This window comes from Chamaea fasciata, unplaced genomic scaffold, assembly GCF_029207755.1.
Source record: "Chamaea fasciata isolate MVZ Bird 193981 ecotype frontalis unplaced genomic scaffold, bChaFas1.0.hap1 SCAF_16, whole genome shotgun sequence".
NCBI lineage: Eukaryota > Metazoa > Chordata > Aves > Passeriformes > Sylviidae > Chamaea > Chamaea fasciata.
In genome coordinates, this window is record NW_027094101.1 from 16113848 (window position 1) to 16133323 (window position 19476).

At 51.7% G+C, this 19476-nt stretch overlaps 1 protein-coding gene across 3 annotated transcripts; it reads right to left on the reverse strand.

The window, feature by feature from the left end:
* Positions 1 to 5745: 5745 nt before the first annotated feature.
* LOC136297756 (uncharacterized) lies at positions 5746 to 18736 on the reverse strand. 3 transcript variants are annotated; one of them, XM_066197944.1, is made up of 4 exons: positions 18566 to 18736; positions 8986 to 9938; positions 8643 to 8809; positions 5746 to 6421 (listed from the first exon to the last, which is right to left on the reverse strand). In XM_066197944.1, the coding sequence occupies exons 2-4, from the start codon at positions 9320 to 9322 to the stop codon at positions 6044 to 6046; spliced, it is 882 nt and encodes a 293-aa protein (XP_066054041.1). In that variant the 5' UTR covers positions 9323 to 9938; positions 18566 to 18736; the 3' UTR covers positions 5746 to 6043. The 3 variants fall into 3 exon arrangements, with proteins under 3 accessions (XP_066054041.1, XP_066054038.1, XP_066054039.1); XM_066197941.1 differs by having other exon boundaries at positions 8938 to 9938; XM_066197942.1 differs by lacking the exon at positions 18566 to 18736 and adding an exon at positions 14213 to 14280 and having other exon boundaries at positions 8938 to 9938.
* Positions 18737 to 19476: the final 740 nt, after the last annotated feature.

Below are 19476 nucleotides of genomic sequence, written 5' to 3' on the forward strand. Positions count from 1 at the left end.
TGGGAGGACTGAAAGTTCCTCCTGCTGGTACCAGGACAAGGGGATTTCAGGAGAAGAAGGACTGTGGGTTGTTCCCGCATGTTGTGTTTGCTGATGCCCACTGAAACCTGCAGTGGTGCTGCCTCCTCCTGGTCCTCAGCTGGTGCTTTGTCAGCACATTCCTTCATCATGTTCACCTTAACACATTCACATTCTTATTAATGTTCACCTTAATTTCTGTCTGGGCTGCATGAAGACAACTGCATCTCAGAGGAGCCTTGATCTTTTTGGAAACACATTCACAGCAAGCAGCTTCCTTGCAGCTTTACTTGGCCTCAGTCATGACCATTACCGTGTTTCTCATTTCTGTTCTTGGAGTTCTCATTGCTGGCCTGTCCTGTCAGGCACAAAGTTCAGCCTAACACTGCCTAGATGTTCATCGCATCTATTTCCCTGGCGTTTCCAGATGGGACAAACCTGACCTTCAAGAACATCTCTGCAGCTAGTGAAGGCTCCAGCACTATTGCTGTGTACAGCATCAATGGGATTCCTGTTGGAGGGAAGGCAATGCCAGAGAACTTGGTGGATGCCTTGGTTTACACGTGTGCCTGGCACAGCTGGAGGACACTTGGGCTTCCCTGGGCCATCTTACACTGTGCCCTGCAAGGGTGACAGGTCGGTTACTTCTCTAGGAAAGTTGCTGGTGTGAAGAGGGAGCGATAGGTTAATGAAATGAAGGGGCAGGTATTGTGTAGCTTCGAAAACTGTCCTGGAGGACAAACTCGTACGTGTGGGAGTCTGGCTGTAATGAGGCAGCAATCTTACTCCTGCAGAAGCCAGTCAGACCAAATAAGTTTGCTCTGGCCAAGCTCACATATTCTCCAGCTGGACCCATCTCTACGATGACTCTGTGAAATCTGGCTCCAGCTCCGGCTCCAGCTCCAGCTCCAGCTCCAGCTCCAGCTCCAGCTCCAGCTCCAGCTCCAGCTCCAGCCAACTCTCCATCATCCAGTGCCAGGAACTGGGGCCCAGGGTGGGATTTAGCGGTGGGAGGAAAGGTGTGGGACATATCAGTGAGTTTTGACTCTTTTGGGGACAGGCCCACGTCCCTGAGCTGCTGGGGCAATGTCAGCACAGGACTGCAGTTTGCCCTCTTGGAGCCATCTCCCAGCCTGCGGAACAGCAGGAACACGCCTTCACCATGGATCTCCACCTCTGCTTCCTCACACCCAGGGAGTGGAGTGGGGCATCCCACCGGGCTGGGCTGGAAAGGCTGGGACAGGGGCTGACCTCAGCTTTCCACGGCGTGGGAGAGGGGCTGTTGGGCGGCCTGCTGCTGTGAAAGGGGACACACTGGGAGAGAACTGGTACACACACACACATGTGGATGTTGTACTGCCAACCCAAGAGAACACCTGCACCTACAGCTTCAGCATGGACTTGTATGGCCTTGGAACAGGCTGCCCAGAGAAGACGCGGCTGCCCCTGGATCACTGGAAGTGTCCAAGACCAGCTTGGACAGGGCTTGGATGAACCTGGTCTAGTGGAAGGTGTCCCTGCCCACGGCAGTGGGTGGGATGAGATGAGCTTCAAAGTCCTTTCCAACCCAAACCATTCTATGATGATTCTATGATAGGAAGGTGGCCATGTGTTTCATTTGAGTTGTCTCTACTCAGGCCAGGCTGAGCCTTGATCAGGATTTCTTTCTGCAGGGTTAGATTTGCAGCAATGGCAGGAACCCCCTGTTCCAGGTCTCTCATGGTGGTGGGGGCACAGTCAGGGAAACTGCCAGCAAACCCTCCCATCTCAGCCCATCTGTGGAAACCAATTCCTGCGTCTCAGCCCTGACCCAGAATCAACAAAGAAATACAGAGCGGTCTCCAGCCTCTGCAAAGACTACACTTGGTTCACCATGGGGTAACCAAGATCTGGCAACATGGAGATTCCTCTTCCATCCTCCTCAGAGAGGCAAGAGTGGGTGTCTCGCTCTTGTCCCAGCATGAGAGACTGCTCTGCACTGGCCCTTGTGGTGAGATGTGGGATGTGACCTTTCCCCGCTTTTCTGGGAGGCTGCCAAAGGAGCCAAGCTGGTGTATAGGGGTAGAAGTAAAGACTCATCCAGCAGGAGCGGGCAGGGGAGAGTGGGAGGCAGAGGCGGGTGGGATGAAGCCAAGTGTTTTGGAAGGGGCACATTGCCAGGAGCTTACTCACAGTCCTGAACTGCACCCAGAAAAACCACGCCCTCTTCCCCTACACTGTTCCATGTGGACCCTGCACCACAGGAGGATGCTGGAAAGTTTGGGAAGGGTCTTGGTTGTTGCGGTGTGAAATTTAGGTTACCAAAGTTTTGTACAATGGTTTGTTCTACCTACCCCTTGCAAAAACCCCTCTTTGGTTTTGCCTTAGTTGTGGGTCCTGTCCATCTCCCTGCAACCCTGCCCAGGCTCTGGTGGGGGGCCGGGGTGATTGGCAGAGCCCATGACTTCTCCGCTCTGTATTATGTATAAGATGTCCTGCTAATTGTCTTCTTGTTCTGGTCACTCCCATCCTACCTGGGATTGGTTCTAGATTGCCCCCTGCCCCTTTCCACACCCCCTGTATTGAAGCTGAAACCCAAAGCCAAGGAACCCACTTTTCACGTGGGCTTCCTGGGGGCAATAAACCCTAGCTGCAACCCACACGAGAGTCCTCCTTTCTTCCACGCCGAAGCCACGTTTCTGCCTGAGGGCCAGGACCCACATCATCAAAAAGGTACTAAAGCTGTACCCTTAAATGCGAGTTCAGGGACAGAGGTAGCCGGCTGCAGCTCCGAACCCCCGCATTGGTGAACTCCTCGGAGGGGGAGCGCTCCCGCAGTGTCTCTGACCTCCACCTGCAAGGCTGGTACCCAGTTCCTCGTGCTCAGTTCAAGTGCCCTCCTCCCTTGTAATTGCTCATCCACAGCTGCCTTATCAGGACAGTCCCTGCTCCAGCCCACCCTGCACGCTGGCAAGGGAGTGAGGGAACTTTGAGGAACAGTGATGGGCACTGGGATTTCAGTGAGGGGAACAGGAGACAACCTGACCTGGGCTGCTCATGAGGCCAAGCTGGAGGGCCCATAAAGAAAGGCAGTCTCTGCTGATCATATTGTGGTGTCTGCCAGACAAACCTGAACCCACAAAGCAAAAAGCCCTTTACAGTCCAGAGGACTCTGGTTCCCAACTCCTATATTTATTTAAAGTAACCAGACCAAACAGTCACTTCTGGAAGCCTTAAGGACTACAGCTTTTGAGGGATGGGAAAAATGTTTCCTGGGTTTTGGCTGTTTTTTTAAGGAAGAGAAGACTTTGCTGCCATGCTCTATCTCCGTCACCCAAATGCCTTTTTGACCAGTTGAACAATTTCATTCAATTCTGATCAGTGGGGAGAGGTACAAATTGTACTAAAAAGTACTCTGTTGGGTGGGATGACAACCTCAAGTCCCTTTTGTCACCAAAAGAAAGGCTGAGCTTGTGCTCAATTTACCTGTGATGCAGTATGGCAGCATGATTTCAGAGCAGTGGGGAGAGAAAGGTGAAGAGCATGGGAGCCGAAGGGCACAAAGTCATTGGAGCAATGTGATCCCTGACCCCAGAGGGTTTCTGACCACCCAAAATGTACTGTTGTTTCTTGGCAGAGCTTAACCTGACATGTGTGGGCTCACTGGTGAAGGTCTGGGGCCAGGAGTGGGCTCAGCAGCTAGAGCAGGAGCAGTCCCATCAAAGCCTGTCACCACGGATTCCTGGCCAGCCCCGATCCCTTCTCCATGGATGGAAGAGTTCTGAAAACCAGACCTGAGTGTGACACCCCCAAAATTATGCCGTTCATGTCACACAGTGGTGGTAAGTAGGAGGGACTCTGCTTCCAACACACTGAGGAGGGCTGGGACCAGGGTCAGGCCATGTCTCCACAGGAGAGGGCACATGTGGGCAAGCCACTGGGCTTCAGTGGGGAGCCCCTTGCTTTTGCTTTTGCTCACAGAGCCAGGAAGCCCTGAGGCCCAATTGCTGAGAGCAGCTACTGGCACCCAGGCTGGGACTGTCCAGAGCCAGGATGTCACAGGGGGTGTAGCAGGGGAAAAAAGGGACAGGCTGGGACAGCCCAACCTGTTGTTGCCAAGAGAAGCTGTGGCTGCCCCCTCCCTCAGTGTTCCAGGCCAGTTTGGGTGGGGCTTGGAGCAACCTGGGATAGTAGGTGTCCCTGTAGAGGGTTGGACTACATGGCCTTTAAAGGTTCCCTTCAACTCAACCCAACCCAACCTGGCCCAATCCAACCCATGCTGTGACTCTGTGACTTCCTAGGGGCCCCTCGTGCTGGGAAAAGGTCATGGCTGTAATGGCTCTTCACTGCCTTTGTTCCCTCAGCTTTCTTCCAGGGCTGGGAAATTGCCTGTTTGTCATAGGATCTCTCCTGCTCCTGTTATTGTTGGTTGGCCGGACTTTTTACTTCATCAAAAGGTGAGAAACCACCGCCCTCTCCTTCCCCAGGGCCTCCTCTCTAAGTGCTGCATGGAGACCTGCTCCTTCGCTCAGGTGAATACCTACACTGCCCTCAAACCATTCAATATGCTGTTCCTCATTTTTGCAGCAAAATCCCCTCCTTTTAGCAAAGCCCCTTTGTTTCTGACAGAGCAGACTGCAGGTTCATTGTGAGGCTGAGATAACACCAGTAAATCCTGGATGATGCTGGGCATGTTTGCAGGTGCAGTGTAAGGGCCATCAGTGGTACTGACAACATACTGTGGTGGGAGAGGAGAAAGCATGTGGCACACAACAGATGATGCTGTGGCCACAGGGAAGAGCTCTTCCTTGGAGCAGGGTCTGATAGCCCTGGGGCTGGCAATGTGTCTCAGGGGAGCAGAGGGGGTGTCCAGCTCCGCCCTGCACCAGGGCTGCTGCACAGACCTGCCACATGCACCTACGTCTGTGCATGTGTATACAGCTTTGTGTGTGTGAGTCTGTGTACAAACACCTGAATTGGTTTTTACCCTTCTTAATTTTGACCTTGGACTCAAGGAGACCTCAGAAACAGGCTGCGGACTTCCCACAGGCACAGGTTGTGCCAAGCGTGGTGCTCACAGACAGAAGCCTGCCTGGCTGAGGAAGGACACATGCTCTGCCTCCTCTTGGGATTCACTGCTGGGTGCTGAGCCAATGCCACCCCCATCAGACCTTTTCTCCTGGCAGGCAAGGCCAGTCTCTGGCCCTTCTGGACTCTATTGCTCAGTGAGAGCCCATCGGCCTTCCTTGTGCCCTTCTGGTCCAGGCAAGGGGGTTCTCAGCATCATGCCCTGCTCTGCTAGAGCAGCTCTGCACCACCAGCAGCCTGCTCTAGGGACAGCCCTTGCAACTGGGGATCACAACCCAGAGGGTGTCCAAATGGGTTAGAGGAGAGCTAAACACTCAGTTAATCAGTTCCTGACCAGGTGCAACTCTTATTGGTATGGTCCTGCTCGTATCTTGCCAGACAGTGGGCAGCAGCAGTACCAGACTCCAGGTCTGCTGAGTTTGTGGAGTGAGGAAGGTGGAATCTGCTCAGTAAAAGGTTATTTCCTACACAGTCTGATCTATCCCTAACGGTGCAGCAGCTGATACCAGGCTCCAACAACATGTGTGGAGCGCTGGTCTCACCTCATGGATTTCTGCACCCTGTGCAGTTCCATCCATGGTGATAGTGACCCAGAAAGATCCAGCCTGCTTACTGGCCAGGTGAGGGGTAAGGAAAATGCAGATACTGATCCCACACAGGTTCTGAACTGTGGCGTAGACAGATTTTTACTGAACAAGGCTCTGTGGAGGGGAGGGCAAGATTGATAATAATGGCATTGACCCTCATGAGAAGGAAACCTCCTGTATCCTTGGAGTCCCACCTCCCTGCTGTGTCCATCTTAGCTGCATCTTTTCCTTGCAGGCAACTGCCTTCTGCAGAGGTCCATGGGCCCCAGCCAGCTCCAGTGCCAGCCAGGATGAGCAGCATAGAAGGAGCAAGGCCTCAGCCTTCCACTGCCCAGCACAACACTGCTGGCACACACAGGCCTTGCGGGAGCTCAGATCAGCTCCATCTTGAACTGGCTGAAGTTTGGCATGGTGGGTGAGGGCTCAGCCATGCTGCTGAAGGGGCCACAGGGCTGAGTGGCTGGCACAGCGCTGTGGCTGACGGTAGAGCTGAGTTGCTGCAGTGTCATCAGCACCTCCTGCTGCAGCCGCTGCTGGTGCTCCTGCTGGCGTTCCAGGCAGCACTGTCGCTCCAGCACCGCATGCAAGGCCTGGCTCAGCTTCTGCACCTCCATCTGTACAGCGTCCAGCTTCTCAGCAATGGCGGGGCAGCTGGGAGCAGTGGGGGGCACTGGTCCGCCCCAAGCAAGGCTGTGATTTCCTGGACCCACAGGGTTTGGCAAGGCAGTCTGAGTGCTGGCATCTTTGACCTGGAATAGTGGGAGGCAGGAGAGAAGAGTACGTGAAATATTATCAGCTGCCTGTTCAATGTCATTTAAGAAGAGATTTATTCTGCACTTAGCTAAAAGGCTCAGAGAAGAGCTCTCAGAGAAAGCCATCACCTTGGTGCAGACCTCTAGACCTCACCATGAGCTGCACTTCAGCCCCACCCAGCCCCGAAGCCGCTGCTCCGTCGGAGCCCCTGGTGCAGCCTTTTGTTAGCACATGCTGACCCTTCCTGGGTGAGTGCTGCTGAACAGCAGTGGGGCTGCCCACGCTGAGGCCAGACTTCCGTTTGCTCTCTGCAGGGACAGAAACAACATCTCCTGGATTTTGCTTTCCAGGCTTGCGTGGCTAGAAGAACCTCCTGAGATGGTACTGACACCAAGCCATAAAAAGAGGTTTGTGAGCTGCTGGTTGGAGGCCGAGCCTGGCAGCAACAGGTGAATGCTGGCTGGAGGCAGGTGGGCCCATGGCTTCACCCGCACCCAGAAGGGCTTCCCAGATACATTTGCCAAGTGCCAGGGTGTGCGGGTTTTGCACTGAATGAAGGAAGCTGAGGCAAAAAAATACAGTTAGTGACTAGCTTTGAATATTGACAACCTGTGGAACTAATTAAGAGTTAGAAACGTTTCTGGATTACGTAGGTTAAAAATCGGAGAATCTCGGGAAAAGCCCTTTTTCCTCCTGGCCTGGGGAGCAGGTTACCAACCGGCCTGGCCCGCTCTGTGCAGCGGGCTGGGTGGGCCGGACCGGGCCCTGCTGCTCGGCCGCGTTGGTGGGGCCGGGCCTGCCTGGGCGCCCCCAGATCCCAGTAGTTGCCAGCAGGGAGAGGACACCACAGCTCCTAACATCTAGCCAGCTTTAAGGCCTGCCCCGCCGCCGGCCTGGGCCGCGGGAGGTGTCCGCCAGGCTTCGGGGAGCAGCTCCTGGCCTGGGTTTGGCCGGTGCCACTGAGGTGTGGGGGAAGCATCTATCAGCCAGCCTGAGTTCTGCAGCTGCTGCGACCTCTTGGCGTGACCTACTGAGGCCCCCCTCCATCAGCGCAGCTTTGAAATTCAGCACAGTGAGCCACAGCCCAAATGGCAGACACCCGGGTAAGATATTAACTCTTTCACTGTACAAATGAGACCTGAGGACATTAACCTTCTTCCGAAGTGAGAGGAGAAGGATAGAGCGAGACATGGAAAGACACAGCATGAGACTGAAGTCAGCGAAGACAGAGAAAGAGAGTAAAACTCCTAGGCAGAAGGAAGATTGAGAAGTTGCCTAGCTTAGGCTGGACTTCTCTTGTGAGGCCATGGAGAAGACTAAAATCCCTGTAACTTATAGAATGCTTTTTGAGGGGATGCAAAGTTCTAGTCATAACTGTGAACTGATGTAGCTGTGATCTAATGGAGAATTTTGAACAGAGGAAGATAGAAAGAGATATGAAGCCCTCTAACCCCAGGGAAAAAGACCACTTCTGTTTCTTGAGATGATGATAACTTGAGAGATAAAGACAATCTTTGTTTTATACTAGAACAGTCATCCTTTAACTGTTTTAAACTAATAAGCTGATGTGCTCATGAGCGCAGCTGTGTGAAGGCTGCCAAATGGAAGGGACTTCACGGTTTGCAGAGTTTCTGGGCGGCTGCAGATTTGTGACATGGCAGCCACCAGAGAACTGTTTCTAGTGGCAATGTCTCTATAGGATTTCTAAGAGAGGCTCCTCTCCCTAAGAACTGATGAAAGACTATTTTAAAGTAATGAAACTAACTGAAAATCCCAGTTTTTTTTGTTGTCAGTGAGAAAGTGAACAGTTGTAGGGGGAGGAGAAGTGTTTTAAAGGTTTCACTCCAATTCTTATTAATTTCTTTTTTTTCTTGCAGTTTTGTTAATAAATCTGTCTTTATACCTTTTATGTTTTGAACCTGCTTTGCTCTTCTCCTAATTCTATCTCACAGCAGAAAAAGAGTGAATAATTCTAGTAAGCACTTAAACTACTACACTAATTTTGAGAAACAGAAATTAGTGAACATGAAACTACTACACGGGGTTAGCATCGCTGAGGAGGACAGCTAGCAGAAGCTGGGGACACTTTGGGAGCCTTTCACGCCCAAAGGCCTGCCCCACCACATGGTGCAGATGCAGCAGGGTGCTGTGCAGGGCTGGCCAGATGGCAGCAGCTCCTGGCCAGAGCACATGGACTCTCCCATCCTGCCATCCTACCCTTTTCTGCAGGAAGATAGCCCTGTCCACAGTCTTCTTTTTCACCATAAGGGCTGAGTTCTGGGTGGCAGGTGTGACCAGCTGCCCTCGGCTGGGCAGTGGCTGGGGGGCCAGGACCCCCAGAGCAGTCCCTTGGGCCAGGGCTGTGCCTGTGGAACTGTCATCACCTGCAACAAGAGAGAGAAATACCTCAAAAGGAGGCCCTTGGGTGGTTTCCAGTGGGGAACGGGGCCCTTTCATGAGCCCAGCAGTGCCAGAAAGTGGCCATGGTGAACCCCATGGGGCCAGGCCTTACCATTCCCAGGGGCCAGCCCCACAGGTAGAGTGTCCCCAAGCTGCCCACCTTCCTTGCAGAGCGAGGCCACACCAACAGTCTGGATGCCCTCCTTGGTGTCCTGGCTGTCAGTTGAGCAGGGCGCCCCGCTGCCCATAGGATACCCGGTGGGCAGTGCAGGGTGCTGGGTGCCCAGCAGCTTGGGGGGCTCAGCCTCTTGCCCCTGCAGCGGGGGCCAGGGCTGGGACCCTGGCTCCATGCTCTTCCTCTTGAGGAAGAGGTACACGGCCTGTGGCGTCACCCGGATGTCATCCAGCTCCAGCACCTTCTTGATCTTGCGGAAGCTCAGCCCAGCCCTGCGCAGCTCCACGATCCTTCTCTTGGCATGGTCATCTAGCCGGCCCATCGCTGCCAGGACCCCTCCTGTGCCCAGCACCTACATCCCTGGAGTGCGGCCGTGGCGGGGATGCTGGCACCCCCCAGGCAGCTCGATGCCCTGTGAGGGTGCTCAGGCTCAGCTAGTGCCTTGCTGCCAGGCAGCCAGCCCTCGCCCTGCATCCATGTGGTGCCATCCCCAGCAGTGACATGGTTCCCAGGTGGAAAGGGTGAAGGAGGTGGCTCTTCCCACCTGAACGAATATGGACAGCCCTGAGCCTGTCCCTTGCTCACATGGAGCCCCTTTAGAGAGAGGGGTCTAGCTTGGTTGCCCAGTCTGCCAAGGGCACAGAGGATGGTGAGGGGCTTGGCTCTGCTCAGTGTGCCAAACTGGACATCAATCCCACCCTGCCAGCAGCACAGTGAGGAATAAGAAGTGGTCAGGGTCCCAAGCAGCAACTCAGTGTCCTGGGAAGGCTGGTGAGAGTCCTGGCAAGTGACGGTTCATCACACGAGGCTGGCAGGACCCCATTGTGTTTCCCTGGTGGCCCAGAAGGTCATGGCAAGCAGAACTGTAGAAACTCCACGTGGGAACTGCTGGTGCTGCAGAGCCTGCCCTTGGGTCTGGAGACGACACTGTCCTGTACCTTTGGGAGAAGCAAATGCAACCACTGATACACTCATTGTAAAGAAGGCACAACTATAAGTATAATGGCTGCACTTCCTGTGCTTCCCCTCTCACACCAGGTACATGGCTGTACCACACAGGGATATACCTATATATGTCTATATATGCACATTTATGCATCTACACAACTATGGTGGAGAGTTTTTTCCACTTTCTACCAAATTCCTTAATCTGCAGGCATTTCTTGGACCCTCAGTGCTGCAGCTGCTCCCTGAAGGACATACTTTTGGGTTACACTTCACCAACATAAATATCTTCCAAGAATTCCCAGAAGGCAGGAAAACACTTTTCCAATTAGAGACTATGTCAAGTGACTGCTGCCAAGCAGATGGGATATAGGAACCCCTTCCAAACCACACTTCCCAAGGCACATGTGAATCTTAAAAAAGACAATAATGTGTTATGTTCGCCAAGGAGGCACGGAAACCATTGGACATCAGCCTCAGGGAGAAATGGAGTCAATCTGACAGAGGAGTTTTGCTCCTCTGCATCTTATTTGTTCCATGGCAAAAGAAAGACACATTAGCTCCAGAGATGTAGGCTGTACTTTGACCCAACTGTTTGTGTCTAAAGGCCACCCCATGCCCTGCTGTGTGCATTAGGGACCTTGTAGGTAAGAGCTGGGGCGGTGGATATTGGAAAATAGACATCCTTGGATGCAGACACTACAGTTGCAGAGCAAGAGCACAAGGTCAGAAATTCTAAACCTTCCCCATGTCAAGGAAGATGCTCCAAGGAGACCACCACCTTGAAGCTGCAGGTATGAGGAGCCTGAGCCCCAGCAATATACTTTGCCCTCCTCCCAGAGTGTCTCCAGACACAGCCAGAGGGCACTGGAGTATCTGAACAACTGGTGACAGAAACATATAATTTACATAAATACCAGGAAAACCAAAAGCCATGCCTGCAGCCTTCACCCAGCCTCCACAGGGTGAAGGAGAAAGAGACCACCTTGAAAGACATGAAAGAGACCACCTAGGAGAAGCACTAACTCCACACTGCATCTCCTCCAGCTCCCTCTCCACTGATGATGTTGCCCTCTGTGTACCATCCCCATGTCCCAAAACCCTCCTTCACCACATACTCATCCCCTTCAGCCCTTCCCCAGCCCTCAATTAAGGTCCCACCACCCTGCCTTGCTTTCCTGGGCTTGGGAAAAGTTCACAGGCAGCAGAGACGGGGGTTACCCCACTAACCCCACATAAGCTCAGCATTCCCAATTCACAGTGTTCCCTCAGAACCCCCCATTTGTTGGAGGGGCAGTAGGATGAGGAGCTTGGCCAAGATGGCTTCAGGGCAGCAGGGCATGGCTGCAGACAGCAGCTCCACGCTTAAGGCTTCACCCAGGCTCTTTATCCTTCAAGAACAGCACTTGCATCTGCATCAGGCCTTAAAAAAATATATTTATTTACTGATCAGAGGTAGACCAAGACCTGGAAAGCCATTTCAGAGAAGACACTGTGAAGCAGGCTAGGGGTCAGAATCCAGCAGGTGAGCAGGAGATGCAGGAGGCAAGTGCAGGCAGAAGTGCAGGTCAAAATCCAGCTCCAACCCTGCTCACTTGCACCTTGAAGGTGGACAAAGTGCACAACAGCTACTCTACCCCTGTCAGGTAGGAGAAAAGGGTTACCAGTGAAAGCAACATGAGTCTATTCCACAAAATAGTGTATTCCAGCAATTTCCTCCAAGATCACAGAATCACAGAAATACTAGGTTGGAAAAGACCTCTGAGTGCAACCTTTGACTGATCAACACCTTGTCAATTGGTGGCACAATTGTCACTAAGGTAGCACCTTGTCACTAAGTGCCACAGACAGTCTTTTCTTGAACACCTCCAGGAATGGTGACTCCATCACATCCCTGAGCAGCCCATTCCAATGCCTGACAACCCTTCCTGTGAAGAAATTTTTCCTGATGTCCAACCAGATTCCTCCCCTTGATCAGCCTGAGGCTATGTCCTTGTCCTGTCACTAGTTCACTGGAGAAGAAGCCTTTCAGGTAGTTATAGAGAGTGATAAGGTTACCCCTGAGCCTCCTCTTCTCCAGGCTAAACAACCCCAGCTCCCTTGACACTCTTTGTAAGATTTACCCTCTACACCCTTCCCCAGCTTCATTGCTGTTAATGTGTTAACCAGCACCTCATCGTCTCTCCTGATTTGAGGAATCCAGAATGCTTTGGTTTGGAAGGGACCTTAAAGCTTGTTCCACTCCCCTGCCATGGGCAGGGACACCTTCCACTATTCTAGGTTCATCCAAGCCCCGTCTAACCTGACTTTGAACACTTTCAAGGGCAGTCACAGCTTCTCCAGGCAACCTGGACCAGGGCCTCACCGCCCTCATAGGGAAGACTTTCTTCCTAATATCTCATCTAAACCTACTCTGACAGTTTGAAGCCATTCCCCCTTGTCCTATCTCTAGATGCTCTTGTAAAAAGTATCTCTTCATGTTCCTTGTAAGGTCCCTTCAAGTACTGGAAGGCCAAGTCCCAAGGTCCCACAGTCAGCCTTTGCAACAGCCCGGCCTGGCTCCATCTCAACTTATAACTTTATTTATCCAGGTCTTGCTGCAAACTCACAGTTTTTCTGTACTTAATGTGCTCCCCATTTCCACACTGAGTCCATCACCTTCTCCTCTTTCTCCCTCTCCAGAGGGTATTTTCCCCAGGGAGCTGCAGCCTGCTGTGTGTCCTACGCACACACCTTATCAACTTACACATTCACTAACAGAGATGAGACCTTTACATTCACCTGGCCTTCAAGATGTTTGTTACTTTCCAATAATTTTTACACAAGCAAAAACAAAAAACAATCCAATGAGAGAGAAAGATTCAAGGATTTTCCTAGGCCTGTGACTGATGGAGTTCCCTTCACTTTCCAGAGCCAGGCTGGGAGTGACATGGTTCCTCTAACGGTTTCTTACACACTTGGGAAAAGTTAATTCCAGCGGTGGCTTTGCAGGAGAATAGGAAAGCAGAGCACATCTGTGTAAGAAAATTCATGGCAATTGTGTGAACTTACCTTCGCCTCTAACACTTTCCCTTTCTGCGGATATCATGAACACAGAGAGGGTTCATCTCCTCCAAAAAATCCTGAAACAGTCTCATATGGACTGACTCAACCTTAGCTATTTCTAAAACAGAGCAGCACCACGAAGTTGGCTTGGCATTTCCATACAACGACCAGGTGCCGTGAGCTGAGTGTAGGCAATAAAAGTCCCCTGTTCCAAAATCCTGCTTGCCTCCACCTCCCTGGCTGTCATACTGTGCTTCAGCCACAGCCGCAAGTCCTTTGGCAAACCCAGATTCTGCAGTCACACATTATTCCCCTGCAAGCTGCAATGGCTCCTCATGGTCTGAAAGTGTCTTCCCTGCCCACACACTTGTGTTTTGCAGTTGGATGGGGGTCCCAGGGGGAAGATGCAGTGACTGGAACATTTAGTTTACTTAGTTCCAATCAGAGAGGGCTGTCACGCAGCACCACAGGCTACAAGTTTTTCCCTTTGGTGGGCTGCTTCTGAGACCTTACACAGCCAGGTGGACATACGTATTTGTATGTGCATGCCTTGTTACACCACCACACCTGCAACAGGAATTTTACTCCAGCCTGCCAATTTAGGTGTGTGTCCCAATTGCAGATTAACCATCCTGAATGGTTAACCATCCTGAATTAACCTGCTGAATGCTTGCAATGCCTGAAGTCTTTATGTGCTTAGTTGTAGCTGGGAAAGCTCCTTTACTCCAGTATTACTGCTGATAATGCTCTATTACATAACTCTGCATGCAGCTATATCCACAGAAAAAGCCCAGAGCCTGGAGCAGCCTTCCCATCACCAGGATTGTTTCCTTAGTTCCCATACTCTCTGGTCCAGATAATATTACATACAAAATGAAACAGCCTCAGGAGAGAAGGAGAAAGAAGGCAGCATGCCCCAGACTTCCTTTCAGAGCAGAGTGGATTTAAGGTCTAAAGGAGAGGAAGAGCATGAATTCAGGTTTCCTACAACTCAAGTGATGTAACCACTAGCCTTAAGCCAAGCAGGCTCTTCCTCTTCACAACTCATTCCTGTGCCTGTGCAAGCCCCCACTACAGCAGGTGAACTTGAGAGAGAGGACCTCCCCAATGTCCATCCTGCAAGTCCCTGGGGTAGAGCTCCCTCACTTGCCTGCACACACATCTACCCCAGTCACTGCCACCTCTCTCCCACAGTTCTTCTGAAGCCCTGGTTTTGACTTACCTGACTACCAGGTTACCTGGCTTTGAATGCAAAATTCCCCAAGAGTGAAACATTAGTTGTGTGATCACAGAGCTGGCTCATGTCTGGGAAGATTAACTTCTCCCTTTCATCTCACAGCTGCTTTTGGACACAGGCAGTTTTTATCCTTGGGAGATACAAGCAAAGCTGCTTCCAGAATTCATGCTGGGGTGAAGCAAGGAAGAGTGAATCCTTCAGCAGACATGGCACAGGTAGCTGTGCTACCCTGGGGCTGTGTAGTCTCAATGGCTGCTTTAGCTGCACCACAGCATGCCTGTGGCCAGCCTGGCCCACGAGATGTAACAGCCTTGGAGAGATTGAGGCACCTACGTACAGATGGTCTTAATCAGAGCAACAAGCTCCCATCCACCATTTCAGGAGCAGCACAGTCATGAGGCAGCAGGTACAGAGGTAGAGCAGCAGGTCTCACCAGAGAGACAAACTGCTGATGCTGAGAACAGATGTGATTGAAGAAGAGGAAGGAGAGAAGCAAAAGCTGTGACCCACAGGGAGCATGAAGATGCAGAGCAAGAAGATAAAGCTCATTTTGTCTGGTCTCAGCAATTGAAAACAGACACTTTATGTTGTTAACATTCCAAAGCATGTTGACCTCAAGGGCTTGCTGTGCTGCACAGAGTGCAAAATACTCCTGCCCTAAGAAGGTCCATGTAAGATCACGAAGATCAAAGCTGGATGTGGCTATGTCTCTTTTCTTTCAATTTTCTTTGTACAGTGCAAGGCCAGTGTACCAGGGCATGGGAAACACTTTACCCCATTCACAATGGATTCAGTATTGCCAAAAGGGGATTGATCCTCATGAACCGTGTAAGGAGACACAAGCCAAATCTGTCAGATCTGGACTTTGTGATTAGTGATAGTTCGACAAGATTCTCTTGCCCACACTTTCCCCAGGTCTGATTTCCAGACCTCCTTCTCAGACCCCCAGACTTCCCTTCCATGGGAAGCTGGAACAGCTGCAAGCAGCTGGGGAGTGACCCTCATCCATCTTGTTTAGTTTTGTTGCTTTCCCACAGTGCTCTGAATAGCTGCTGCAAAACCTGGCAAGATGAGTCCTTTTTCACTCTGCATCAGCTTTGAGGGGAAAAATATTAAAAACATCTCCTAGAAGGACAGGGTTTTTACAGTGCTGGTTTACATGGGATTCAGATATGGATTCAGACAGCAAGAAGTGTATCAAGTAGAGCAAAGGAGTTGTGGAAGGAGTGAGTCTGCTAGGAATGCCAAAATCCTCACCCTGCAGAGAACTGTGCTCTAAACACAGCCATGTGTCCATGGGCAGGACAATCCTCCACTGGGCTTTCTGCCCTCCAGGTCCTCTTCCAGAGCCCGCCTGGCACAGCTTGGAAGGGACATGGATAGTTCTTGGCTATTCATGCAGAAAACAGTTTCACTGCGGTAGGGACAGATTGGGAAGTCTTAGCTCTGTGGAGACAGGTAATCAGAAAGGGCTCACAGAATCACAGAATATCCCAAGTTGGAAGGGACCCACAAGGATCATTGAGTCCAGCTCCTGGCTCTGCACAGGACAGCCCCAAGAATGGCAATGAGCTGGGCAAGGTGGTTCAGTGGAACTTAGCTTGGAAGAAGATGAACAGTATTAGGTGTCCAATGCTGAAATGTTGCCAAAGCAGGAAGATCTGTGCCAGGGAAAAATGGTCATTTCTCCTAGGCTGCAATTTTACTCAGTGCCACTGTTCTGTGGGATTTGCCAAGCCTTGTGGAAGCAATAACATTATCTAACAGCACTGAGTGTAGCGAGGCTGCATCCCACCTTACACAGCCCTTTCTTGAAGGAGCAGCTCTGTTACAGATTTTATCAAAAGGTGATGGGTCAGATGAATTTAGATGGTGCTGCTGCTACCTGAGCCATGCTGGGTCCCCTCTGAAGGGATAACCTCAGAAGAAAAGTTTAATCAATTTGTACTTCAGACATAAGAATGGCAGAGAGAAAGGGTTGGGTGTCTGGCCCAGAATTTGAAATGAGCTGTTTAGAACCCATAGCTCTGTCTGCTCTCTCACTTGCTCTGACAACTGCTTCATTCATTCAGGCTGACCAGTTGAGGAGCTATCCCTTCCTGGCCACACTTTAAAGTCAGATCTTCACAAGGAAAACACAAACATTTATGGTTCTACTTTAAAATTTGCAGAATGTGAACACTGAAGAAAACTGGATCTCCACAAGGTTTCTTTAACAGTTTTGTGGGTTGAAAAAATACAATGGGAAGATAAAGAGGAGTGTGTTGGGATGTTTAGGGGCCCAGAGTAACAACACTATGTTAGTGTTGTTAGTAGTGTTACCTCATGTTTGAGGGGAGAAAGGGAACAGTATCAGGAATACTGGAAAATCCTCCCTAATGGTGAATGGGTCCCAGGTCACACACCACAGCGCAGAGACACAGTTAAAAATCCCACTTTGATAGCCTTGAACAAAAAGGCTTTGCACTGGATCAACTCTCCCAAAGCCCAAAACCCAGAGGTCACCCTTAACATTTTATTACCTGGTATGACAAACTCAGCATAGTTGTGATGCTGTGTCTGGTAAAGGTCAGGTATGTATTAAGAAATTATTTGGAGCATCCAAACATGGTATTAAGAACTGTGGAACCCCAGCTTGCAGGAACAAGATGCTTTCACAGAACACCTGAGAAGGCCTGTGGGAGAGGAGCAGGCTAGATTTCACATCCTGGCTCCAAAATTCATCAAGGTGACCTTTAGTATTCAGACAAGCACAATAAAGGCCAAGTATCTCACAGCCCTGCCTTTACCTGTGCCTCTTTGTAAAGCATTATGCACTTTGAGTCACCGCTCTCCACAGATACAGCCCTTCCAGCAGAGAGAGTTGCATTGGCTACCCTACAAGAACACCTTGAATTTCTAGTCTTTCACATGCCTGAAGTGGAAACAAATAAATCACTGCAAAGTGTAACATGGTATTTATTTCTTGTAGTGAAACCAGGAGGTTTGACTAAGTTTAGCATTGAGCAGGTATATTCCTACAGCATCAGGGCATAAGAGTGTTGCAGGAAAACGAGCATCAGGGCACAGTTTTTAAGCTAAAAGCCCTGAAATACACAAATGTATGCCTTGACACATCCAGGGGCAGACAGTCATGAAGTCCTAAACCTGTTCATGGCCTAGCTACCAGTATGCACTGCAAAAACAGCCTCAGACTTCAAGAGAGGGCCAGGTGTTCAGAAACTATGGCAGATGACTTAATAGACCTAAAAGTATTTCAGCTAAATTGTTAAATTCACACCCTTCTGCAGATTAGAGAGGAAATCCCAAAATCTAGTATTTTTGTTGTTCCAAATCTATATAGCTACTCAACAACGCAGCCACTGGAAACTCTCTCAACTCCCTGCAATGACAACTATGGCTGTTTCAACACATTTGGATGAAGAGTTTCCAAGTCCTCAGAAGAAAAACACCCCACCCTGCAATTCCTCTAAGGAGGCCACACAGACTGTACCCTCTGGAGCCAGACACACATCTACCCCTACCCTCACCGAGGTTCAGAAGGAGTGATGCACTGAACAAGGAGGCAGACCAAAGGTCTTCCAGCACAGGACAAACACCAGCATCCAGAGGCTGTGGGCTGAGCCAGTGCTGCAGTGCAATCCCCACAAATGCTAAGCAATGACTGGTACAGAGTGCTCACACCTCTCCATGATAAAGGAACGCCAGTATTGCTGCGGGCAGAATGACCCACTGATCACCTGCATCTCCGGGGCCTCAAGGAGAGCTCTCTGTAGTCGCCACCACGACCCGAAGTCAATGAATCCGAAGGACAAATGAAGCACCAGTTGCAAGCCGGTGCAACACCCGGGACAAGCGTCCTCAGTCTCAGGCAGCATTTAGAGACAACGAGCCCCAAACCCCACCGGCACCGGAGCAGAGCACTGCAGCTGCGGAGGTGGCTGTAAACAGCCTGGGAGTGCGGGAGGGAAGGGACAGAAAAGCACTGAAGAGCCAAAAGGAGCACTCACTCAGCTCTGTTATTTCATCTCCTGCTCGTCCACCCACACATGGGCAGTTATCTAAAGGAATCTGCACTTCGCCGGGAAATTGCTGGGCTTCTGAGTTCAAGAAGCGGCTGGAGGACAGGACTTCAGATCGGGCATGCCGCTCCCAGCTCCGACACCGACCCTCAGCACCGCACCGGCCTCCGCACGGCCGCGGGCCCCGGAGCCCTGTGCTGCTGCACCCTCCCTGTGCTCGCACCACTGCCAGGAGTTCCTCTCATCCTTCCCACGCCACTCCCAGCACCCAAACCAGCTCAATGCACAGAAGCAAACAGGCAGAGCACCCACGTACAGGGACTCCCGACGGCTGCCGGGGTCTCAGGCGACGGCACCAACTCGCTGCCGCGTCCTCCGGTGGCCGGGACCGGCCAGGTGCCAGCACAGCCGGGCTCTCCCGCAGCCAACTTTCGGGAGGCGGCTGTTTGAAAACCTGCCGCTGTCTTTGTTTGGTTGGGGCAAAGCCAGCAAGGGCTGCCGGGAAGGTCACCCAGGAGGACACCGATGTACCAGGAGGGCGGAGCCCTGCTCGTAACCCTTTCGGGGCAGCCGCGCTCCACGGCCGGCGGGAGCCGCGTCGCCTTAGGGCGCAGACCTGTCTGTCCCGTCCCGGAGGCACAGCCCAGGCATGGCTAATCCCACCCGTGCCGGAGGGTGGAGGAGAAGCCTCACAGGAGGCAGCGCTGCCGTCCCTGGAGGTCCCCTCCAGCCCTGGAAGCACCAGCTCCATGCCTGCGGGGGTGTTGTGGCTGCGCTGTGCCAGGCGGGCTGCTGGCTTGGGGCGGAGGCCGCCGCGGGGCCATTCGTTCTGAAACCGAAGCAGACACGTGCTTTGAGCTGTTTTCGTCTCTGCCAGTGCCCCCAAATGAGACGTTCAAATGTCTCTCCTCGTTCGGGCTTGGCCTAAAGGCTTAGTCCTGCCAGCTGCTGGCAGCCCCTGGAAGTGGATCAGACCCCCCCACACTGCCACCCCCGTCCCGGGGCTGGCCCTGCCACTCGCAACTCTGCAGGAACCTGCTTCAGCTAACAGCTTGCGGGAAGCCTTTTTCATCGTATTATTATTTTTCTGCTGGTTCAGTGACCTTACCTGCCCACCCGTGGAGAGATGAGAGCTGTTATAAGGGTGTGCAGGACTTTGGGATTAGTTAGCCTTTATGGCTTTGCCATAACAGAGAGGGAGAGAAAAAAAATGTTAAAACACTGTGG